This window comes from Arachis hypogaea, chromosome 11, assembly GCF_003086295.3.
Source record: "Arachis hypogaea cultivar Tifrunner chromosome 11, arahy.Tifrunner.gnm2.J5K5, whole genome shotgun sequence".
NCBI lineage: Eukaryota > Viridiplantae > Streptophyta > Magnoliopsida > Fabales > Fabaceae > Arachis > Arachis hypogaea.
Window position 1 is genome coordinate 2,083,398 of NC_092046.1, and position 24,738 is coordinate 2,108,135.

At 38.1% G+C, this 24,738-nt stretch overlaps 4 protein-coding genes across 5 annotated transcripts; 2 read left to right on the forward strand and 2 right to left on the reverse strand.

Moving 5' to 3' along the window:
• Positions 1-1,415: 1,415 nt before the first annotated feature.
• On the reverse strand, positions 1,416-2,347 carry LOC112719821 (uncharacterized). The gene has a single exon (XM_025770533.3). It carries the CDS (start codon positions 2,217-2,219, stop codon positions 1,635-1,637), a length of 585 nt encoding a protein of 194 aa, XP_025626318.1. The 5' UTR covers positions 2,220-2,347; the 3' UTR covers positions 1,416-1,634.
• Positions 2,348-3,768: 1,421 nt separating this feature from the next.
• LOC112719823 (protein LEAD-SENSITIVE 1) lies at positions 3,769-5,172 on the forward strand. The gene is made up of 2 exons (XM_025770534.2): positions 3,769-4,000; positions 4,229-5,172. Exons 1-2 carry the CDS (start codon positions 3,907-3,909, stop codon positions 4,894-4,896), a joined length of 762 nt encoding a protein of 253 aa, XP_025626319.1. The 5' UTR covers positions 3,769-3,906; the 3' UTR covers positions 4,897-5,172.
• A 190-nt stretch (positions 5,173-5,362) lies between these two features.
• On the reverse strand, positions 5,363-7,630 carry LOC112719824 (uncharacterized). 2 transcript variants are annotated; one of them, XR_003161908.3, is made up of 3 exons: positions 7,394-7,553; positions 7,069-7,123; positions 5,488-5,682 (listed from the first exon to the last, which is right to left on the reverse strand). XR_003161908.3 is itself a non-coding variant. In XM_025770535.2 (2 exons), the coding sequence occupies exons 1-2, from the start codon at positions 7,532-7,534 to the stop codon at positions 5,614-5,616; spliced, it is 210 nt and encodes a 69-aa protein (XP_025626320.1). In that variant the 5' UTR covers positions 7,535-7,630; the 3' UTR covers positions 5,363-5,613. The 2 variants fall into 2 exon arrangements, 1 of the variants encoding a protein (XP_025626320.1); XM_025770535.2 differs by lacking the exon at positions 7,069-7,123 and having other exon boundaries at positions 5,363-5,682; positions 7,394-7,630.
• A 1,321-nt stretch (positions 7,631-8,951) lies between these two features.
• LOC112723946 (FLUCTUATING-LIGHT-ACCLIMATION protein 1, chloroplastic-like) lies at positions 8,952-24,203 on the forward strand. Its single transcript, XM_025775288.3, has 7 exons — positions 8,952-9,302; positions 10,368-10,455; positions 21,084-21,139; positions 21,242-21,412; positions 22,207-22,278; positions 23,556-23,669; positions 23,908-24,203. Exons 1-7 carry the CDS (start codon positions 8,952-8,954, stop codon positions 24,028-24,030), a joined length of 975 nt encoding a protein of 324 aa, XP_025631073.2. The 3' UTR covers positions 24,031-24,203.
• Positions 24,204-24,738: the final 535 nt, after the last annotated feature.

Below are 24,738 nucleotides of genomic sequence, written 5' to 3' on the forward strand. Positions count from 1 at the left end.
GAAAAAAAAAAAAAAACTTTCTTAAAACCTCATCCATACAACCCTTAACCTAGCCATCAAAACAAATTAATTATATCACTAATTGAAACCTACTTATTATTAACTATTAAGTAACCATAATATACAATTCGATTACAGTGTACAATAACTGAGAATGTAAACGGGGCTTGAAGTTTCTTCAACATTATTTATAGGCTTGTAGCCACAATCCATGACATTGCCATTAAGCCTCAACCCAGTCAACGATATTACTTGCCGTCCAATGAGCCAATAGAAAATTCAGAATATACGCTCTCATATGAAAACTTTAACAACCAAGTATACATGTTGTAATGCCACTTCACAAACGAATATATTTTAAGCCTTCAATGCATTTCCACATCATATATATGGAAAAATATAAGAAATTAATACCTATAAGTCTACAACACTTAAATAAGAGTCTTAAGACTGCATCTGCAACTCTTCTCCTTGTTGATTCTATCCCATCACTTGTATCTAAAAACCTGATTGTTTAAGATGTCTACAACTACCCTAAAGGTTAACTTAAGCAACATAGAGACACTCAGCAAATCAACATAGCAAATTCATATTGGAAATTCCATAAGTTCAAAACTCCACATGTTAGACCCCAAAGTCAATTACAAGAAGAACAACAATGAAGTTTTTTTTTCTCACTAGGAGGGTTCATCTATAGACAAATTAAAGTATCAAACAATACTTGACTCACAAGCTATAGGAATCAAACGATTCCTAGGTACCTTGTTCAAACCAAATATAAAAATACTACTACAAGAAGGACAACCACAACAAATGAAGCCTTCTCATACTAAGCAAAGTCGACTACCTGAATCAAACAACCAATGCCTTCACTTTGTCTTATCATAATCAATGTCTAAAGCGTACAAACAACAACTAAACCTAATTCGACGAGATGGAGTTAGCTACATGTATCAAACGAAGCCAAAGTGACCTAACTTCATAATCAATGTCTAGTTTTACTTGGTTTCTTTCTTTGTCCTCCTATTGAGCTGCCCTCAATGATCAAACTACTTAAGGGTATGTTCATGAATTGGGGTCTTAGAGGGAATGACAGGAGAGGAAAGGGATTCAAGTGTGAAATCCACCATACATGGACTCATGATTCGTGGAATATTCTTGGAAATTTTACATTGAAACATTCCAATGTAAGATTTCTAGCTAAAATTCCCAAGAATGTGAAAACATTCTGCAAACCAAACACCCTAATATAAAGGTCTCCTAACCTCATGAACAAACTGCAAGCCACCTAATACAGAATTCTACTACACTATCCACAGAAAGCAACCCCAAAGTCCCCAACACTTGAATCCTAGTTTCACTTCGTGTCTAATGTGTCTACACACATCTATATCCATATTCATATAAATACACAATTCAGAAAGAGCCACAACCATTTGCATTGAAACTAAATACACTATCAACAACAGTAATAAAACTCTGCAAGCAAATACATCAACTTTCAAAAGTAAACATGCAATGCACAAAAAGAAAAACACTAATAAGAAGGTTCTAATGGTATTCCACTATGATCATTAATAACCCGCGTGAGGTTAGGGTTTACACTATATAACAAGAAACCTATTTCTCAAATCTCATACCGAAGAAGAATCCTTCGCCGCCGCCGGTGGAGCAGCGGTCTTCTCCGCCGCCGGAATCTTCACGTACCCGAGTTTCTTGAAACTCTCGATCTCCGCGCCATGGCTATCGTCATCGGAGAGATCGTCGAAGCGGCGGCCGGAGAGGACGAACCAGAGGAGGTACATAGTGGCGGCGACGAGGGAACCGCAACCGAATCCAAAGAGCAAGGCGAGGACGACGCTGAGGATGTCCTTGGTGCGGTCGCGGAGTGAAGCGAAGTCGTAACCGTAAATCCCTGAGGAGGCGCGTGGTAGCGACGCGCGTGAAAGATCGCGGTGATGGTTGCGACGGTGCAAGGGGAAAACGACGCCGTTTTGGTTGAAGGGGATTTTGAAGAAGTGATTGTTGGTGTTGATAGTGAGGGATTGGATCTCGGTAACGGTGACGGTGGCGAAGTTGTTGGTGGAAGGGTTGCGGATGGAGTAGGAAGAGATGAGGAAGGATCTGCAGGGTCGTGCGGTGGCGGTTGTGGTGGCGGAGAGGGCCACCGCCAAAAAGATTACGGCGGCGATCGGTAAACGGCGGAGGATTGAGGCCATGGCGAAGAGAGAGAAAGATTGAAAGAAAGTAATGTCTTTTTGGAAAGAGATGAACAAAGAAAAAATGAAATCAACGTTTCTTCAACTTTCTTTTTTGAGGATCTTGTGAAGTGCGTTTAATTCGTTAAAAAGAGTTTATTTAAAAGTTCTTAAAAAACATTTTATCGTAAAAAAGAATTTTTACTCTATGTTTTTTTATAACAGTTGTAAAAAGAAAATTAAAAACAAAAAATAAAAATAAAAAATTATTGAAAATGAATCATTATTTAAAAAATATTTTTTCAAATATTTATTTTACTATTGAAAATAAAAATAAAAAACGTTATTCCAGACTAAACATACTATAAAAGAATAAAATATTGTGAAAGATACAAATGTCACTACACTTAGCATTTTAGAAAAGATTATTGTTGCATTATTATTTATGTGATAATATTTAATTAGATATTAATAATAATTATTATATAGAAATTATGTTCTTAATAAGAATCTTTCAAGTATATTCCAACTAAAGACAAAAATAAAAATGTATATCTCCAATTTTGCTCTAACAAAAAATATGAAGGATAAAATTTTCTTTCCAAATATAAAAATAAATATTCTTTTCTACTATTGAATAAATAAATGTTGATGTGAAAAATAAATTTCATATAACTAATTATTATTTGTTTATATTTTAAATATATCGATACATATAAATATATCAACCTACCGAAACAAACACAGAAAAAAATTATTCTACGGTATAAAAGTTATACAGAATATAGCCAATATTCGGTATAATTTGAATGGTGAGTTCTATGTGCTTTTTTATGGTGCCTAAATTGCCTAACTTATTTTTTAAAATAAAAAATAAAATATTTAAAGTAAAAAATAAATTATATAAAATTTATTAAATATTATTTATTTATTCTTTTTAATAACTTAGGTACAATGTGATAGGCACAGTAGCATTCACCATTAATAGGGAATAGCAAATTTATCAAAAAGATTCGAATTTATCATTTTTAAACTCTAATAAAATTGATTTTATATTTTTACGAGAAAATAGATTTCATTTCGAATATCTAACTAAAAGCCAATACTTAGTCTTTTTTCCTTGTGTCACCCTCTCAAAGAATATATGCACATGGGACAAAAGTTCAGTGAAAAAACTCAATTTAGTTCTAATAATTTTTTTAAAATAGAAATTCACATACAGTTATTTTTATATAAAATTAATAATTAAAAAATATTAAATAATTTGATATATTTTACTAAATTGTAATCTAATAATTCTTAGTTATTAACTTTATGTAAAGATAACTGCATATGAATTTTTACTTTTTAAATGTAGAATACTAAGAATCTAAAATTAAAATAATAGTATTCTAAATTTTAAAATAAGATAAAACAATCAGAATCTCTAGATGATTCTGTTAAAAAAAAAAAAACATAACAATTTTTTTTTAAAAGAAAAAAATAAAATAACAAATAAAAATAACACAAGAATTTAATAATTTGTATTCTCACTATTCCTGAAAGGATTTCATCTTTGATTACCTGAACACTGATGAAACTAGAACCGTGAAAGCCAAGAAAAGTCTTCCTTATTTTTTTGTTCCCTTGGGTTGGAATCCAAGAACCCTATAACTTTTATTTATAATTCATATTCATTCCTTACTTCCTCCAACATTGATGAGGGAAAATGGGGGTGCTTTCCAATAAGGTTGATCCTTCAAACCTTAATCCTGGTGATCATATTTACTCTTGGAGACAGGCTTACATCTATGCACATCACGGTCATCTCTTTCTCTCTTCTATATTCACATTGATGTTCTACACTTGTTATATTTGTTCTATATTATTTTACTTGTTATAAGAGGCCTCTTTCATTTTTGTTTCAAATTTGGAACATGTTTGGTGACATATCAGAAGTCCCAAGTAATTCTATCAAAAAGAGTTTATCTGTGAATGATACTGAAAATTTTCATTTTTCTTGTGGCAACTACTTTTGCATAAGATTGCAGGAATTTATATAGGTGATGGAATGGTGATCCACTTCACAAGGGGTGCAGACCAAGAAATAGGAGCAGGAACTGTCTTAGACCGTCTTCTATTCAGTTTACCTCCCTCCCATCCTACAGACACACCATGCCAAAGATGTGGCGGCGACCAGACAAGAAAAGATGGTGTCATCTCTTCTTGCTTGGACTGTTTTCTCTCTGGTGGTGACCTTTACCTCTTTGAATATGGTGTCTCACCAGCATTCTTTCTAGCCAAAGCTAGAGGTGGTACCTGCACCCTTGCAACTTCCAATCCAACCGAGCAAGTGCTTCACCGTGCTTTCTTCCTCCTTGAGAACGGGTTCGGTGGCTACCATGTCTTTAAGAACAACTGTGAGGACTTTGCAATCTACTGCAAAACTGGCCTGCTTGTATTCACAAACATGAGTGTTGGGAGAAGTGGTCAAGCAGCATCTTGTTTTGCTGCTGCTAGTGCCTTAGTTTCTTCACCACTTCGGTTCATGACCACGGGTATCGGCGGTCTATCGTTGGTTGGTTGTGGCATGTACTGTGTTAGCCGATTGGTTTCGGATATTGGAGTTCGCCGAGACGTAACTAAAGTTCCGGTGGAGAAGCTTGTAGATTCATTGGATTCACCGGCTAAGATAACTGAAATGGCCAAGTTAGACTAAAGATGGTTGCACATAAGTATGTCAGAAAATAATGTCAAGTATGATCAGTGTTCTAAAACTGCCTAATTTGTCAAACACTTAACAGATGAAGTTTGTTGTGGTATCTGCAATTTTCAACTGTGCAGTTTAAAACTACTTAAGATTCTCTCAAATGATTATCATTGTTTAGCAGTAGTTAACATATTTATTTACTCTTGCCAACATAGGAGTTGTATTTCTTTATATTTTACTATGTTCATGTTTATTATGGAAAACAAATATCTTGCATCTCACAAATTGATCAAAGTTTTATGCTGCCTTTCACCAGGTGTATATCAGCTCAACTAACAAGAATAGAGATTAATGCGTAAAGCATAATATAAATTTGTAAATCGTAAGCACCATGTAAAATTGGGGTGTCTAAGATAATTGTCCCGGCAAAATAGTCAATAAATGTGGAAAAATCCCCACCAAAATGAAATGAAAATAGAGAGAACTACAAGAGAATAATATTAAACAAAAAGGTGTTGAATCTTTTACAAGATTTTGCTATTAACTGGAGTGGAACATTACACGAATTTGTAGCAGTTTCACCTATTTTACCTATAAAAATACATTAAGATATAATACAAAAGGGAAATATCCAAACTCCAAAGTCACCAGCGTTCATGCTAAGCATACCTATTAAATAAATAATAATGAATACATCCAACAGTACCAAGCAGAGTGTCCAATCTTCTAGTAAGGCCAAAACTCTGATCCACCGGGCTTCTTTACAAGGATTTGATTGTATTCGGGTCTTGATGTCTGCAATTTATGCAAATAGTTTGTTAGTACACGCTAATAAAGAAAACTATCTAATGAATGAAGCAGGATTTTTAGTTTTTAGACAGGGAACTAGTCTCTTCAACTCTTGTTACCATGAATGTATATCAATATATTAAGATCAAATGTTGGTTGAACATGAGATACCAAAAGCAGATACATATTTACAAAGAACATAGGCTATAATATATCCCACATATAACTTTCTTAACACCTTATGATGAGAATAAGAGGGGTACCGAGAAAAAATAAGTGTGTATCAACTATTAAGCCAACAACACTGCAAAATAGGGCACTGTTTCCAAGATAATTGATTCAAATTCAAGTTGACATAATAGACATGGAATCCAAAATTTTCCTTCTATTTGTGCTGTTCAGTCAGAGAATTATTATACACAAACTCCCTAGAGAAAATCAGGACTGAAAAGGATGACTAGAAAGGAATGGATCTTTGAAAGTTAAATCTGAATATCATCCTATTCCCAAGCCTAGTGATGCCTATCAGGACTGAAGGATGACTAGAAAGGAATGGAACCTTGAAAGTTAAGTCTGAATATCATCCTATTCCCAAGCCTAATGATGCCTCTGAAGTGGACAACATTTTACAAACTTATTTGGCATGCTCTGAATGAGGCATTGACAACATGGAAGCACATTGCCAACATTGGGGTCCCATGTATTCATTTTTGCACCCATAGACAAAGAAGAGGTAGTGAAAACTTAGTTCATGTCATATTGGTCAGAACGTTAATGGTCAGCATCCACCTGAGACAAGAAATACACAAACTTCCAGAGTTTGGGTAGATCTCAGTAACCATTCTCTCCAAAACAAAACCCAGAAACACTCTTCTGAGGCACAGACACAGAGGCTGCAACACCGGTTGTTGATCCTCACCTTTTGATGTTCACCCAACAAGAAAACTTTCATGACTGACCCTAAATATTGATGTGGATACTAGGGAGGATGGAGAACTGGCGGAATGATGATCGCCTTCAACACCACTTGTTTGGCCTAATCTAGATTAAATTTATGCTCTACTTATGCTGAATTCATAAACTAATCCTCCTAACATAAGTAGCACAGTTCCTAATTCAGTCTAGTATTTAAAGTTCACATCTCTTTTTCAAATCTTTTTCAATCTTTCCAAGTAAGGCATGATTCAGAAACCATTCAACCCGTGAAGAGAAATGTTATTTGCATGTTATCTGAACATCAAACATGGTAAGAGAGATCCACAAAAGTGTTGACTTAATGCCCTTTCTCTGTAAATATCCATCATCACTTAGAATTTTGCATTTCTCCCTCTATGATATCAACATTTTCAGGTTCAAATAACATTTCTCGCCTCCCAAATCAGCTAAACTTACCCTCTCAATTCCAAATCAGGTATTGATTGATGAAGCCCCTGAAACCAGTTGAAACCTGGCCAATTCGGACTCTTTTTTCAGTCCTTTATGAAATCATGCAAGTCAAAGATTAAGCCAAAAAAGAAAGCACCCACACAGAACAAAATTGGCACCTACTTTCTGTTTTTATCCACAAAACTACAACTTAAGCTCCTAATTCACAAAAACTATAATTTACTTGATATTAATACAACAAGAGGTTCCAAATATTTCATGAATCAAATTATCGAATTATTATACTAACACGGCACAAAAAAAAAAGATTTGAAGAGAGAGAGAGAGTTACAATGTCTTTGAAGACGATATAAGCAATGATGAAGAAGAGGAAGAAGAGGATCTCAAACTCCGCGTATCTCACGAACGCAAACACCTTTCCAACCGCCCGAGTCAGCGCCGAATCGTTCCGAGTCTCAACTCGCCTCGCCATCTCTCAATTACTCTCTCTCTCTCTCTCTCTCTGAAAGCACAGCGAAGACAGAAGAAAGATGAAACGACCACAGCGACGCCAAAAACGAAAAGAACGTGAGAGAAGAGAAAATGGATAAGAAATTAAGATTTAAGAATAATTGCCAACTGGGCCAGGCCCAATAGTACTATGCGGCCCAAAATATGAAAATAAAAACATAAAAACTTGAAAAGGAAAAAAAAAGACTGTGCATGTTTTGAATTTTTTTTTTTAAAGAATAGTTGTTGATTTCAGTGTATACATAGTATTTTTGTTAAAAAAATATATTTTCATTATAAAACATAAAAAGGGTTTATTTTAAGCAAGTAATATGTTACTTTTTTTATAAAGTAAAATTTTAAGCAAAATTTTTAAATAATTTTTTCTAACTTTTTTAATACTTTTTATCTACACATAATTACCTTTTTAATAAGAATTTTTTTTATAGAAAATAAAAAAAAAGTACTTTAATTTTGTCAAATGCAATCTTAACTGACTCTTTATTACTCAACCATATATAATCAAGGATTCAATATGCTTTCATGGGGATGGAGTGTATATATTGCATAGTTAATTGTGTTTAATTTTTTTAAACTTCTTTGACAAAAAGATTAGTCACTATTATCATTAATAGTTATTCACTTGATTATATATACTTGAAAAAAAAGGGGAAAATACTTGGTAACCAAAAACTTTAATATCATAACTTAACCCTATGCATTATAATTTTGCCTAAGAAGTAAAACAACTAGTTTTGAGTTTGTAGTTAATATATTTCAAAATTCTCATGTATTCTTAACATTTATAATACTCCTCTTGAAACCTTAATGGACAACATTATTCTCACAACTCTTCCCTCTTAACAAGTGGGTTTCTTGAGAGTGGCATATTGCATATACTATTTTAACTAATCATATATATGTTATCATGGAAAAATAAATACCTATATTATATGAATATTCTTTAATTACATATAATATATGGTTAGCAAAGTTTCCAACTTTCCGCAATTATGGTGGTAAGAAAAAGAGTTTGTGATCCTAAATCTCTTCGATGACACATTTCTAGATCTCTATGAAATCCCAAACATTCTCCTTCACAAAAATAAACTTGAGAAATTGCATGCCAATTTTCTATCATCAATCCTTACAACTCTCCTGTTCCCTACTCTTTGCACCAATAATCTAAACTCTCACCATGACTTTAGTGCAAATTTTATATGCACAATGAGAAAACCCTAAACATTCAAATACAATAATGTAAAACATTTCTTATGACGCAAGAAACAGAGCGTATATTGAGTTAGAACAGAAAGTATAATTCGTTCCATAGAATTTAATTCTTTTAAAGTGAGAAAATCGAAACCTAACAAAAAAAAATTTTGAATTTTTGCGCGCAAATGAATTTGTTGAGAAGGCCTAATGCTAATATGGTTTTGTTGCTTCTTAGTCTTGTATTCATCAAAACTTGCAACAACCATAACTTCTTGGCTCTGGCCTCGCCTTCCGGAGGCGTCATGGGAGGGAGTTTCTTCGACGATTCGGATTCTTCATCCTCGCAATCATCTTTGAATGATCATTCACATTATCAACATTATGATTCTTCTCAACCTTTTGTTGATGATAACACTCCAAGTAACAATGATGATGGAGGGGTTCCAAGCGTGTTTCTATTCTTCATGTTTGGTTTGGTTTTGGTTGGATTATGTAAACACAGAAATGGAAATGCAATTTCTGTGATCAAGGTTCAGGTATGATAAAACATGCTTTCAATTTAAGTAAGGAGAAATGTTATAGAGTTATCAAAATTTATTGTTTTTTGTATTACCTTTAGCTATTAATTTAATTTTTTTAGTCTAATAATTAAATACCATATTTTAATCTATATTTTTAAATATTAATAATTAACCGATTACCAAAAACAAAAATTCTGATGTCTCCTGTTATTTCTTTCCTCTTAATAACTATATGTAACATCTATCTTGATTCCATAATAGACTATGATATATAGAATTAAGTTGGATTTTAGACATAATATTGTGTGTCAATCGAGACTGTAGTGCAAAAATAAAATAAAGTAAAAGGTGTAGTTCATAATATATATGTGTCACTTTATTAATTTTATCAATTAGGTTTATTTTATTCAATAAAAAAAATTAAAGAGTAATGCTACTTAAACTAATAAAAAAATATGAGGAATGCTAGGGACTAGTAATTTTGGTGTTTTGTAATTATTAATTAGCCATTAATAATGTTTTTAATGGTGTGATATTACATCTGATAGTGGAAGATCACTCGCTTTTGTTTTGATAGTTAAGTGCTGAACAGAAAACACAAAAGTTGCTGACCCCCTAGACTTTTCCAAAAAATAATGAAAATATATAAACATGTTGAAATAAAATTTAAGTGAGAAAATTTGCTAAAATGAAGAAGTGTATAAACTTAATTAACATTGAATAATTTACACGTCTTGTCATATGGCTAAGTCTACTATTTTCATTTAATGGTTATTAAAAAATTATCTTCTTAATTTTATATATCAACTCATAATTATTTTGAAATAAATAATTTTATGACAAGATATAAGAATGAGAAGTGAGTTTAGCGATTCTTATTTTCCAAAAAAAAAAAAATTCAGCATAAAACAAAATTACACAAGCTTAAGTTAGTAAGTTGATAGTGTATTTAGTCTATTAATTAAGTGATTAGTATGAGTTGTAATTAGATAGGATTCATTATTTTAAAAGCAATTAATAAAATTGCTTAGCATCATGTTGTAATGTTAATGATATCTTCTTGGAATGCCTTAATTGAAGGTTGCAATGTTAGGTGGGAAGAAGGGAAGCTCGATACAAAGGGATCTAAGTAGGATTGCCCAAGCTGCAGATACATCTTCTCCAGAAGGTGTGAGCAACTTATTAATAGGTATATGTCATTAATATTTATTTTCTGTAAATTATTGTAGTATGATTCACTTTCTTTGTAGTTTGTACATCGCAAAACTTTAATTTAACTATGATAGAAATGCATTGTATGCTCCATCAAATTCGAAAACGAATATTCTAAAAAAATTTGTGTTTTTTAACAAAAAAAAAAAGGAATACTCTAAATAAAAATTTATTATAAATATTTAATTATAAATTTTTAAATTATAAAATATAATTAACATTTAATAAAATTATAAAAATTAATAGAATAATTAAATATTTTAATTTTTATATCCATCAGTTTTTGTATTTCTAACTCAAGAGATATCTAAAACATATAGGATTTATTTGGATACCATTAAATTGATAGAAAAATATTTTTTTAGTGAAAAAAGATAAAAAAAATTATTTATTAACGTTTTGGTAAATTTCTATTGTAAAAATAAAAGTACTAGAAAAATAAAAAATATATTTTTTTTGAGAAGTTACAATTTATGTCTTATTTTAAAAGATTTTTTAAAAAAAAAGATTACACATAATAAATAAATAAATAATACTTTTATATTGTTATATCCAAACATTGATAGCTAAAAAAATTTTTTTGTATATATGAAATATCTAAGTATAAAATTATTTTTATTTTTCTATCTTCTAAAAAAAGATAACTTAAAAAAAAATTATTTAAAAGCTCATCCAAATAAACCGTAGTCAAATACAAAATGAATCTCCTAGCACTAGGGGTGTTCATAGTTCAGTTTTTTCATAAACTGAACTGAAACTACACTAAACCATTTTAAATGGTTTAGAAACTGAACTAAACTATTTTGTCAAATAAGAAACTGGTTTTAAACCAGTTTACAATACAGTGCACAAGTTTAAACCAGTTCATAAAAATAAAACCAGTTTTAATAGAAAAAACCAATTTAAACTGGTTTATAGGTCAAAACTAGTTTTAACTTTTAACATATATAAAATTAGTTTTTACATTTTCTCTCTCTCCCTCTCTCCCTCTCTCCCCCTCTCTCTCTCTCCCTCTCCCCCCTATCTCTCTCCCCATCTCCCTCTCTCTATCTCTCTCTCTCTCCCTTCTCTCCCTCTCCTTCCATTCTCTCTCTGTCTTCTTCTCTCCCTCTCTCCCCCTCCTTTCTCTCTCTTCCTCTCTCTCTCCTTCTCTCCCCCTCTCTCCCTCTCCCCCCCTCTCTCTCTCTCTCTCTCTCTCTCTCTCTCCCTCTCTCTCCTTCTATTCTCTCTCTCTCTCCATCTTTTCTCTCTCTCCCACTCTCTCTCTCTCTCCTTCTCTCCCTCTCTCTCTCCCCCTCCTCTCTCTCCCTCTCTCTTTCTCTCTTTCTCTCTGTCTCTCTGTCTCTCTCACTTTCTCTCCCTCTCTCTCTTCCTTTCTCTTTCTTTTGCGCTCTTTTTCCCCCTCCCTTCTCTCTCTTTCTCTCTCCTCCTCATCTCTCTCTCTTTTTTCTATCTCTCATTCTTCCCTCTTTTTTCTCTTTTCTCTCTCCCTCCTTCTCTCTCTTATTTTGAAGAAAAAAAGGGGAGAGAGAAAAGAAGGATATAGAGTGAGAGAAGGTTGAGAAAGAAAGAGAAAAGAGAGAAAGAAAGGGAAGAAAGAGGAGAAAGAGAGAGGAGGGAGAAGAAAGAGAAAGAAAGAAGGGAAGGGAGAGAGAGAGAGAGAAATAAGAGAGAAAAAGAGAAAAAAGAAAAAAAAGAGAGAGAGAAAGAGGAAGAGAGAAGGGAGGGAGAGAGAGAGACAGAGAGAGAGAGAAGGGGAAGGGAGGGGGAGCGAGGGAGAGGGGATAAAAAGGAAAGAGAGGGAGAGAGAGTGTAAGGCCCACATCGGTTGGAGAGGGGAACGAAGCATGCCTTATAAGGGTGTGGATACCTCTCCCTAGCATGACGCGTTTTGACGAGTGAGTGTGGGGGGCTTCGGCTAGCATCCCTATCGTCAAAGGCAAAACCGTGAGGCCTTGTGTGCCAAAGCGGACAATATCGTGCTAGCGGGTGGTCTGGGCTGTTACAGATGGTATCAGAGCCAGAACCCGGATCGATGTGCCAGCGAGGGCGCTGGACTCCCTTAGGGGGTGGATTGTAAGGCCCACATCGGTTGGAGAGGGGAACGAAGCATGCCTTATAAGGGTGTGGATACCTCTCCCTAGCATGACGCGTTTTGACGAGTGAGTGTGGGGGGCTTCGGCTAGCATCCCTATCGTCAAAGGCAAAACCGTGAGGCCTTGTGTGCCAAAGCGGACAATATCGTGCTAGCGGGTGGTCTGGGCTGTTACAGATGATATCAGAGCCAGAACCCGGATCGATGTGCCAGCGAGGGCGCTGGACTCCCTTAGGGGGTGGATTGTAAGGCCCACATCGGTTGGAGAGGGGAACGAAGCATGCCTTATAAGGGTGTGGATACCTCTCCCTAGCATGACGCGTTTTGACGAGTGAGTGTGGGGGGCTTCGGCTAGCATCCCTATCGTCAAAGGCAAAACCGTGAGGCCTTGTGTGCCAAAGCGGACAATATCGTGCTAGCGGGTGGTCTGGGCTGTTACAGATGATATCAGAGCCAGAACCCGGATCGATGTGCCAGCGAGGGCGCTGGACTCCCTTAGGGGGGTGGATTGTAAGGCCCACATCGGTTGGAGAGGGGAACGAAGCATGCCTTATAAGGGTGTGGATACCTCTCCCTAGCATGACGCGTTTTGACGAGTGAGTGTGGGGGGCTTCGGCTAGCATCCCTATCGTCAAAGGCAAAACCGTGAGGCCTTGTGTGCCAAAGCGGACAATATCGTGCTAGCGGGTGGTCTGGGCTGTTACAGATGGTATCAGAGCCAGAACCCGGATCGATGTGCCAGCGAGGGCGCTGGACTCCCTTAGGGGGGTGGATTGTAAGGCCCACATCGGTTGGAGAGGGGAACGAAGCATGCCTTATAAGGGTGTGGATACCTCTCCCTAGCATGACGCGTTTTGACGAGTGAGTGTGGGGGGCTTCGGCTAGCATCCCTATCGTCAAAGGCAAAACCGTGAGGCCTTGTGTGCCAAAGCGGACAATATCGTGCTAGCGGGTGGTCTGGGCTGTTACATTTTGGCACACAAGGCCTCACGGTTTTGCCTTTGACGATAGGGATGCTAGCCGAAGCCCCCCACACTCACTCGTCAAAACGCGTCATGCTAGGGAGAGGTATCCACACCCTTATAAGGCATGCTTCGTTCCCCTCTCCAACCGATGTGGGCCTTACAATCCACCCCCCTAAAGGAGTCCAGCGCCCTCGCTGGCACATCGATCCGGGTTCTGGCTCTGATATCATCTGTAACAGCCCAGACCACCCGCTAGCACGATATTGTCCGCTTTGGCACACAAGGCCTCACGGTTTTGCCTTTGACGATAGGGATGCTAGCCGAAGCCCCCCACACTCACTCGTCAAAACGCGTCATGCTAGGGAGAGGTATCCACACCCTTATAAGGCATGCTTCGTTCCCCTCTCCAACCGATGTGGGCCTTACAATCCACCCCCCTAAGGGAGTCCAGCGCCCTCGCTGGCACATCGATCCGGGTTCTGGCTCTGATACCATCTGTAACAGCCCAGACCACCCGCTAGCACGATATTGTCCGCTTTGGCACACAAGGCCTCACGGTTTTGCCTTTGACGATAGGGATGCTAGCCGAAGCCCCCCACACTCACTCGTCAAAACGCGTCATGCTAGGGAGAGGTATCCACACCCTTATAAGGCATGCTTCGTTCCCCTCTCCAACCGATGTGGGCCTTACAATCCACCCCCTAAGGGAGTCCAGCGCCCTCGCTGGCACATCGATCCGGGTTCTGGCTCTGATATCATCTGTAACAGCCCAGACCACCCGCTAGCACGATATTGTCCGCTTTGGCACACAAGGCCTCACGGTTTTGCCTTTGACGATAGGGATGCTAGCCGAAGCCCCCCCACACTCACTCGTCAAAACGCGTCATGCTAGGGAGAGGTATCCACACCCTTATAAGGCATGCTTCGTTCCCCTCTCCAACCGATGTGGGCCTTACAATCTATTGTAAGGCCCACATCGGTTGGAGAGGGGAACGAAGCATGCCTTATAAGGGTGTGGATACCTCTCCCTAGCATGACGCGTTTTGACGAGTGAGTGTGGGGGGCTTCGGCTAGCATCCCTATCGTCAAAGGCAAAACCGTGAGGCCTTGTGTGCCAAAGCGGACAATATCGTGCTAGCGGGTGGTCTGGGCTGTTACAGATGGTATCAGAGCCAGAACCCGGATCGATGTGCCAGCGAGGGCGCTGGACTCCCTTAGGGGGGTGGATTGTAAGGCCCACATCGGTTGGAGAGGGGAACGAAGCATGCCTTATAAGGGTGTGGATACCTCTCCCTAGCATGACGCGTTTTGACGAGTGAGTGTGGGGGGCTTCGGCTAGCATCCCTATCGTCAAAGGCAAAACCGTGAGGCCTTGTGTGCCAAAGCGGACAATATCGTGCTAGCGGGTGGTCTGGGCTGTTACAGATGGTATCAGAGCCAGAACCCGGATCGATGTGCCAGCGAGGGCGCTGGACTCCCTTAGGGGGTGGATTGTAAGGCCCACATCGGTTGGAGAGGGGAACGAAGCATGCCTTATAAGGGTGTGGATACCTCTCCCTAGCATGACGCGTTTTGACGAGTGAGTGTGGGGGGCTTCGGCTAGCATCCCTATCGTCAAAGGCAAAACCGTGAGGCCTTGTGTGCCAAAGCGGACAATATCGTGCTAGCGGGTGGTCTGGGCTGTTACAGATGGTATCAGAGCCAGAACCCGGATCGATGTGCCAGCGAGGGCGCTGGACTCCCTTAGGGGGGTGGATTGTAAGGCCCACATCGGTTGGAGAGGGGAACGAAGCATGCCTTATAAGGGTGTGGATACCTCTCCCTAGCATGACGCGTTTTAACGAGTGAGTGTGGGGGGCTTCGGCTAGCATCCCTATCGTCAAAGGCAAAACCGTGAGGCCTTGTGTGCCAAAGCGGACAATATCGTGCTAGCGGGTGGTCTGGGCTGTTACAGATGATATCAGAGCCAGAACCCGGATCGATGTGCCAGCGAGGGCGCTGGACTCCCTTAGGGGGTGGATTGTAAGGCCCACATCGGTTGGAGAGGGGAACGAAGCATGCCTTATAAGGGTGTGGATACCTCTCCCTAGCATGACGCGTTTTGACGAGTGAGTGTGGGGGGCTTCGGCTAGCATCCATGGATCGTCACTTTGTTCTTCACTTCTGGCGGTTCAAAATATCTTCTTAAATTCGCGATACGTCTTAGAACCCCAAGGTAACTTCAAAAATCCTCTCTTGTATTCTTCGGACAACAGTTTCTCACTCTAACTCCTAATCTCGACACATAACCCACTCATGGTGTCTTCTTGATTCAGCCGGCTTTGGTTCTCTTAGTAGCTCCTTATCACTGTTATTGCACTCCTTAAGTCCTTGACTCTACGATCTCTACTTCGACATTAAACATATAAATCCTTTCTTAGTTCCCTTTCGTTTGCCAGACTTCGACATCCTTGGTAGGTATTTATCGTCCCCTCACGCTTCCTGCATTTCGTCTTTGCTATGTTTTAAAATCGCAATAGATTTAGTTTGACTCCTTTAGCTATACCCTTAATATCCAAGCATTTTTCCCAAAAACTTCTTACTTAGGGCATCTGTTACCACTTTACGATGTTGTATTTACACGTATCCTAAACCCCTCTGGTAATGTATCGCACTAATTCCGAGTTGTTAAATAAGTTCGGGTATCCTGATTACTGGATTTGGGGTTAATCCTTCTCTTGGAGGTTGGAAGCTCTCTTCATATTCGGGTATCCATGTAACCGGTGTATGTTCTAGCGTATTAAACTAATCATAGGCTTTGTAGTCTGCAAGAATTAATGCTTCAAAACTCTTTTTGGCGGCGCATGCTTACCTGCTTCATTTTTCGTATCCAAAAGTCTTGCTCTTAAGGAATCAACATCTCAATAGTTGCAGCTATACTTTATACATGATACTAATATAGGCTCGAGTTAATTTTCAAAAGGACATTAAGCTCGAAAAATGAATGAGCAATACAAACGGTGTTCGTAAGGATTAAAAAGAAAATCTTGTACACGGTTAATCAGGATTATACCGAAATAAGGAAATGCACAAGGAGAAGAACCTAGGTGCATCTCAAGAAAAGAGTTCAAATTAAAGACCCTTAGTAGAGAGAACAGAGCGTATAGAGTCAAAGAAATTTCTGCTGATTCTGAAGAACATGGTTTGCGAACAAGGCAACTCTAGTCATAGCGAGGGTACAAGATTCAAGGATTACGCGTTTATACCAAGACAAGCTCAGACTCATCCTGGAAGAAACAATATTCATGTGCACAAGGAGTAAAGTTAGAAAGGTAGTCAAGCTATTTAGGAAAAGCTCCGGATCGAATGTCAATGTAGGTTTCAAAAGAAGGATTAGATCGAGTCGCGAAGATTCGTTAGCACACTCTCTCTGCATAAGGTTTCCTACCGTTCTCTTCTTTCTTCTCCAGCATAACCGATGCTTCCCACAAAGAAATAGTTTGTTAGGTGATTCCCTCTTCTAGTACTCCCTTCGACTCAACAACCAATAGTTTTCGACTAATCATCGACTTGGACCTCATGATTACTGAAACTCGTCACGCGTCACGAAGGAACATTACATATCAATGGTAGGCAAGGAAATTAAAAAATTCAACTGTTGGTTCATAATTACCTCGGGTTTGAAAATCGGGTTCGGTTGCATCCCGGCTTCCTCTGTACGAACAATTCCAAGACATATGCCCCGGCCTCCCGCACTTATAACATACACCTAATCCTGCCCTGCATGGTCTGTTTGGATGGTACCTCTTGCAACTTGAGCACCTTAAGTCACCCGGTTGAGCACTAGTTTGCCCTTCTGGATTTGGGTCCGAACGATTATCGTTCCTTCGGTCATTGTTCCCGCGCTGAGAATGTGAAGCGACAAAATGATTCTTCTTGAAATTTTGGCTCCTAGGTGTAATTTTTTCCTTTTTCTTTGTGAAGGGTTCCTGGCGACTATTCCTTGCTACCTCAGTTCTCCTTGAGCTTTCTCCCGTTGTTTGACCCGTGTTAACTTGCTCCGGATAACCCGCTGGCACCCATGTATTCGGAACATTATGTCCACCTTCATGTTCACCATCACCATCGTTGCCAGTTCCAGCTTGTGATTCCATCCCATCCATCACTCGGATGGTCGCAGCAGCAACAGCGCCAATGGCAGCAACAACACTCGTCATTGCGGTCACGATATCGGTTAAATTACCTACCGGTATAGTCACCTCATCAGCTCTCCGTCCTCGACCTTGCTTACGCTCACGACGGCGCCTACGAGATGCCATTTGGTTCCTGTTCACTCCAAACAAGTGATATCAAGGTGATCAGTCTCAATATCTCTAGTTTAGTATTTCACAGTCCCAAATGCATGCTCATGAGCATTCATGCCTCATATATCAGTTAGATACCCTAAATAGCATGTGTAGACACCCAAAGTATTCCCAGAGGCATAATCAGTCCGTCCCTCAGGCTCTATAGGAACGAACTGCTCTGATACCATCTGTAACAGCCCAGACCACCCGCTAGCACGATATTGTCCGCTTTGGCACACAAGGCCTCACGGTTTTGCCTTTGACGATAGGGATGCTAGCCGAAGCCCCCCACACTCACTCGTCAAAACGCGTCATGCTAGGGAGAGGTATCCACACCCTTATAAGGCATGCTTCGTTCCCCTCTCCAACCGATGTGGGCCTTACAATCCACCCCCCTAAGGGAGTCCAGCGCCCTCGCTGGCACATCGATCCGGGTTCTGGCTCTGATACCATCTGTAACAGCCCAGACCACCCGCTAGCACGATATTGTCCGCTTTGGCACACAAGGCCTCACGGTTTTGCCTTTGACGATAGGGATGCTAGCCGAAGCCCCCCACACTCACTCGTCAAAACGCGTCATGCTAGGGAGAGGTATCCACACCCTTATAAGGCATGCTTCGTTCCCCTCTCCAACCGATGTGGGCCTTACAATCCACCCCCCTAAGGGAGTCCAGCGCCCTCGCTGGCACATCGATCCGGGTTCTGGCTCTGATACCATCTGTAACAGCCCAGACCACCCGCTAGCACGATATTGTCCGCTTTGGCACACAAGGCCTCACGGTTTTGCCTTTGACGATAGGGATGCTAGCCGAAGCCCCCCACACTCACTCGTCAAAACGCGTCATGCTAGGGAGAGGTATCCACACCCTTATAAGGCATGCTTCGTTCCCCTCTCCAACCGATGTGGGCCTTACAATCCACCCCCTAAGGGAGTCCAGCGCCCTCGCTGGCACATCGATCCGGGTTCTGGCTCTGATATCATCTGTAACAGCCCAGACCACCCGCTAGCACGATATTGTCCGCTTTGGCACACAAGGCCTCACGGTTTTGCCTTTGACGATAGGGATGCTAGCCGAAGCCCCCCACACTCACTCGTCAAAACGCGTCATGCTAGGGAGAGGTATCCACACCCTTATAAGGCATGCTTCGTTCCCCTCTCCAACCGATGTGGGCCTTACAATCCACCCCCCTAAGGGAGTCCAGCGCCCTCGCTGGCACATCGATCCGGGTTCTGGCTCTGATACCATCTGTAACAGCCCAGACCACCCGCTAGCACGATATTGTCCGCTTTGGCACACAAGGCCTCACGGTTTTGCCTTTGACGATAGGGATGCTAGCCGAAGCCCCCCACACTCACTCGTCAAAACGCGTCATGCTAGGGAGAGGTATCCACACCCTTATAAGGCATGCTTCGTTCCCCTCTCCAACCGATGTGGGCCTTACACCTCTCCCTAGCATGACGCGTTTTGACGAGTGAGTGTGGGGGGCTTCGGCTAGCATCCCTATCGTCAAAGGCAAAACCGTGAGGCCTTGTGTGCCAAAGCGGACAATATCGTGCTAGCGGGTGGTCTGGGCTGTTACAGATGGTATCAGAGCCAGAACCCGGATCGATGTGCCAGCGAGGGCGCTGGACTCCCTTAGGGGGGTGGATTGTAAGGCCCACATCGGTTGGAGAGGGGAACGAAGCATGCCTTATAAGGGTGTGGATACCTCTCCCTAGCATGACGCGTTTTGACGAGTGAGTGTGGGGGGCTTCGGCTAGCATCCCTATCGTCAAAGGCAAAACCGTGAGGCCTTGTGTGCCAAAGCGGACAATATCGTGCTAGCGGGTGGTCTGGGCTGTTACAGAGAGAGGGAGATAAATTGGAGAGAGAGAGAGAGGAAGAAAGAGGGGAGAGAGAGAGAGAGAAAGAAAAGGAGAGAGCGAGGAAAAGGAGGGAGAGAGAGAGAGAGAGAGAGAGAGAGAGAAGGAGAGGAGAGAGAGAGAGAGAGAAGGGAGAAGGGAGGGGGAGCGAGGGAAAGGGGAGAAAAAGGAAAGAGAGGCAGAAGAAATGGAGAGAGAGAGAGAGAGAGAGAGGAGGGGAAGAAAGAGGAGAAGGAGAGAGGGGGGGAAGAAAGAGGGGAGAGAGATAGGAGAGAGAGAGAGAGAAAGAAAAGGGGATAGCGAGAAAAATGAAGGAGAGAGAGAGGAATAGAGAATGGAGGAGAGAGAGAGAGAGAGGAAGGAAGGGGGAGAGAGAGGGAGAGAGAGAGAGACAGAGGGGGGAAGGGAGGGGAGCGAGGGAAAGGGGAGAAAAAGGATAGAGAGGGAGAGGAAATGGAGAGAGAGAGAGAGAGAGAGGAGGGGAAGAAAGAGGAGAAAGAGAGAGAGAGAGGAAGAAAGAGGGGAGAGAGAGAGAGGAGGGAGAGAGAAAGAAAAGGGGAGAGAGAGAGAGAGAGAGGAAGAGAGAAGGGAGGAGAGAGAGAGGAAGGAAGGGGGAGGGAGAGAGAGAGAGAGAGAGAGAGAGAGAGAGAGAGAGAGAGAGAGAGAGATAGATGGGAGGTGGAGAGAGAGGAGGGAGAGGAGAGAAAGAGAAAGAAAGGGGAAGAGAGAGGAAAAGGAGGGAGAGAGAGGAGAGGGAGAAAGAGGAGGAGAGAGAGGGAAAGGAAGAGAAGGGGAGAGAGGAAAAGGAGAGAGAGAGAGAGAGGAGAAAAGGGGGAGAGAGAGAAGGAGGGAGACAGAGAGAGAGAGGGAGAGAAGGAAGAAAGGGAAAAGAGAGAGAGAAGGGAGAGAGGAGGAGAGAGAGTGAAGGGAGAGAGAGAGAGAAAGAGTATGTAAAAACTAATTTTAGAGTTTAAATAAAACCAGTTTTAATTTGGTTTAAAACTAAACTGAAGTATAAAAACTGGTTTTTAATAAATTAGTTTTCATAAAAACTATGGTTTCAGTTCAATTTTTTATTTAAAAAAACTGATTTATTTAAAACAGTTTCAGTTCAGTTTCAATTCAGTTCAGTGAAACCAGTTTTTTTGCACACCCCTTTTTGACACTTTGATATGAATATGTTTGTTTTGGATATGTTTCTTTAATTTTGTGATGCTAGCTAGCTAGTATGTGCCAAGGAATTGAAACTAATCATTGTTAAGATCATTACATTGTTCACACAAGGCTTCATTTATTTATGATGCATTAATTTATCACACTAATTTTCTCTTTCAGAGACAATATTAGCTTTGCATCAGAATCCTGGTTACTGTATTTCAGGATATTCATATGTAAGAAATAATTCATTTAATTTCTTCTCATTGGCAAAGTAAAAAAATATCATTTTCTAGATATCAATTATCATTGTATATATCAAACAATATCTTTTGTAGGTGGATCTTAAGCTGAGTAGGGAAGATGGAGAGAAATGCTACACTCAATTATCACATGAAGAGAGAGCCAAATTTGACAAAGAGACATTAGTCAACTTTAATGGCAAAGAGAAGATTAGTACAAGAAACCAGAGTGCTAATGTGTTCATCAATGATGATGAGTACACATTGGTATATATAATATATTAGTTAATTATATTCATAGCTTCATTAAAAATTATAATGAACACCCTGAGGTTAATTAAGAAATATTCACAAAATACCCTTCATTATGGTTTGTAATGTGATACTATTCAAAAATGCTTAAGGAAATCAAAATTTTACAAACAAATAAATTATTTTTTTGAATTTTTTTTCTTTTTCAAATTAATTGTTTCAAAATGCTTAAGAAATCAAAATTTTACCACCATAAAAACTTATACATAAGTTCAATTAAAAATTTTTTAAATTAATCAAGCACAGTCAAGTTTAAGGACTTGTTTGGGTGAGCTTCTAAAAAAAAATCTTTTTTCGAGTCATCTTTTTTTAAAAGATCTTATGGAAAAGTAAAAGTAATTTTATGTTTGGGTATCTCATACAAAAAAATCTTTTTATCTATCAAGTATGTTTGGATATAACGATATAAAAGTACTTTTTTGTTTATTTATTACTTGAAAAGCATCTTTTTTTTAAGGAAAAAAGATCTTTTAAAAAAAAATGTAAATTACAACTTCTCAAAAAAGATGTTTTTTTTTTTTCTAATGCTTTTACTTTTACTACTAGAAATTTGCCAAACACGCTAAAAAATAAAAAAAGATTTTTTTCATTGAAAATAGATTTTTTTAATCAAAATAATGGGCCAAACAAGCACTAAATCAGATGTTCTTTGACCCAAACATGTATATTCACTATAGTATCATAATGCAACATGTCATCTAAATTGATATAGAACTATAACTAACTAACCAATTGGTAGTCTCTTGCAGTTGGATGAGGAAAAGAAACCTGAAGAAGAGAAGAAACTACTTCTCAATGGGTTTGGGAATGAGTTTATAGTGGTATGGTATGATTTCTTTAATTTTATTTATTGCTCATAGGTTTATAAAATTTGCTTGGATTTGTATTATCAATTATTGTATTATTCCTGCTTGTTAATTAACTGCCCTCCAAATATATCTAATTAATCCATCTAAAATGTTCAAGTCTAGTGTTACTTTGGTTTGTGAAATTTTGTAAGCTTTTGAATGCAACAATATTTCTTCCTTAATTGCTTGTTAGCTTAGTTTTTTTTAGAGTATATATTCAAATAGATTATTAAAAAATTTTGCATCGAATATTTTTGTTTTAATTTTTTTATTACATTGAAATTCCTCTACTTTATAAAAATAGAATATATAAATTTTTTCGTTATACTTTTGAGAATTTATTTATCAAAATGAAAACAACAGATTTAATTAAGATAAAGACTTATATCTTTGTAAAGTTTAGAAATCTTAATATAATAAGTTTTTTTAGAAACAAATATTTGACGCAAAATTCTTTAAAAAGCTATTTGGATATATACTCTTTTTTATATAATGGGATATCAGAATTTTCACACAGAAAGCAACAACTTTATGTATTTTTGTATTTTGACATAATTTTTAGATGTAAATTTATTTTTTTTTCTCTTAATTAAGTTTATGTAACATTTTTTGGAAATAAATTAGTTAAAATTTTATCTTCCATTCTTGAACATCATGTGAATGTTACCCCCTAAATCCCAATCAATACAAGAATAAATGCATGTGTCACTCCAAAAATACCTAAGAATTTGTCCAGATACCATGGAGGTTAATTCATTGCTTACTTTAGGGAAACACTTTATTTTCCTATATCTAGAGGTAGCGTTTGGTGCAGAGACAGAAACTGAAAGACTGAGACTGAAAGACAAAGACTAAAAGATAGAGATTGAAATAAATTTTAGTATTCTGTTTGGTGTAAAGTGGGAGACAGAAATTGAAACAAGAATGAAGCTCTAATTTAATTTACACAAAGGGTAAAATTAGAATTAATTAATTAAAATGAGGGTATTTTAGGTATAAAATGTTATTAAAGTTTCAGTTTTCGTCTCTAAAAATTTCAGTCCTATGTGTCTCCACTTTTTGAAAGTACTGAAATATTGAAATTTAGAAGAAAGAGACAGAAATTTTAGTACTAATCTCTGAACCAACAAACATAATACTAAGTTTCAGTCTTTCAGTCTCTGTCTCAGTATCTCAAAACAAACACTAGCTAAAAGAACATTCTTACTAGGTTTCTTCTTGCATTATTCTTTAATATAATTATATATCAGATAACAATTTTGGTAGCTGCTAAAGGAACACATAAGCTTCCAAGTATCAATGGAGCTGAAGATTTGAAGAAGACATTACAAAAGCTTAGATCCCTTCTATCAAAACACTTACTAGTAAGATCAAACACATACATTCAATTAATTAAATTAAATAATAATTATTAATTTCTTCATCACTATGACTATATATATAATTAGACAAAAACTTTATTCGTATATCAAAAATCAATTACGAAATTAATATCGTGTATTTTTATATAAATATAAATATTATTTTATATATTTTATTTTAATATATTCGTATAAAAATAATTAATTTAGTAATTGCTTTTAAGTCTTCAATTTGTTACAGGCTGGGGAGGTGCTATGGACTCCACAAAAATATGATGACACACTTTCTGAAGAGGAACTAATTGAAGATTACCCAAAATTAGCAAAGTCCATGGGAAATTTTCTGGCCAAGAAAAAGGAATAATAATGATACAAAATGAGGAATGCATGCTTAATTACTTTTTTTTTTTTTTTTGGTTTCCCACGGTATCCCCCAACCCGGCAGGTCAAGGACTAATCCGTCGCGGTACTGAGCTCCATTTAAGGGTTTGCCGCTGGCCAATGGGTTGCTGCATGCACAAGGCGGGATTCGAACCCGCATGCTTAATTACTTAATCAACTCTTACTCTCCCCATTAATTAATTTTCCACATGCAAGAGGGATTTAATTAATATTCTCATGTCTCAATATATTTTGGTCCAAAACCAATTTTAAGTATGAATGTTATATATTACTTCTTATACTTATGAGTTATGAATTAATAACTGCTATAAGAAATCTTATTAAGGAATATGTTATTTCTTCATATCTCATTGTTAATAATTAATTATAATCTTTGATAATATATAGATATATTAATTAATGGTAAATGCTAATGTATGTACTCTTAATAAAATAAAAAAGTGTAGATAAAACATAATAAAATAGAGAATTAAGATTTGTTTCATTAATAAAAAATGTAACACTTGATAAAAGAATATTGAAAGATAAGCTTTAATTTAAGTTAATTTTATCTCTTTTCAATCTTAATTTTTTATTTTATTTCCTCTATCTTACATTATTTTCTTCACGTCATCCACTAATTACTTTCATATCCTCTGCATGTGTCCTCTTTTTCCTCTGTCTTCATCTT

What these genes read in the sequence shown, in the direction of transcription:
- LOC112719821 (XM_025770533.3), bottom strand. Translation starts at nt 2,219, where the DNA reads ATGGCCTCAATCCTCCGCCGTTTACCGATCGCCGCCGTAATCTTTTTG.
- LOC112719823 (XM_025770534.2), top strand. Translation starts at nt 3,907, where the DNA reads ATGGGGGTGCTTTCCAATAAGGTTGATCCTTCAAACCTTAATCCTGGT. An exon ending in TTACATCTATGCACATCACG is followed by an intron (nt 4,001 to 4,228) that starts GTCATCTCTTTC and finishes ATAAGATTGCAG; the next exon opens with GAATTTATATAGGTGATGGA.
- LOC112719824 (XM_025770535.2), bottom strand. Translation starts at nt 7,534, where the DNA reads ATGGCGAGGCGAGTTGAGACTCGGAACGATTCGGCGCTGACTCGGGCG. An exon ending in ATATCGTCTTCAAAGACATT is followed by an intron (nt 5,683 to 7,393) that starts GTAACTCTCTCT and finishes CATAAATTGCAG; the next exon opens with ACATCAAGACCCGAATACAA.
- LOC112723946 (XM_025775288.3), top strand. Translation starts at nt 8,952, where the DNA reads ATGAATTTGTTGAGAAGGCCTAATGCTAATATGGTTTTGTTGCTTCTT. An exon ending in TTTCTGTGATCAAGGTTCAG is followed by an intron (nt 9,303 to 10,367) that starts GTATGATAAAAC and finishes CCTTAATTGAAG; the next exon opens with GTTGCAATGTTAGGTGGGAA. An exon ending in TTCTATCAAAACACTTACTA is followed by an intron (nt 23,670 to 23,907) that starts GTAAGATCAAAC and finishes AATTTGTTACAG; the next exon opens with GCTGGGGAGGTGCTATGGAC.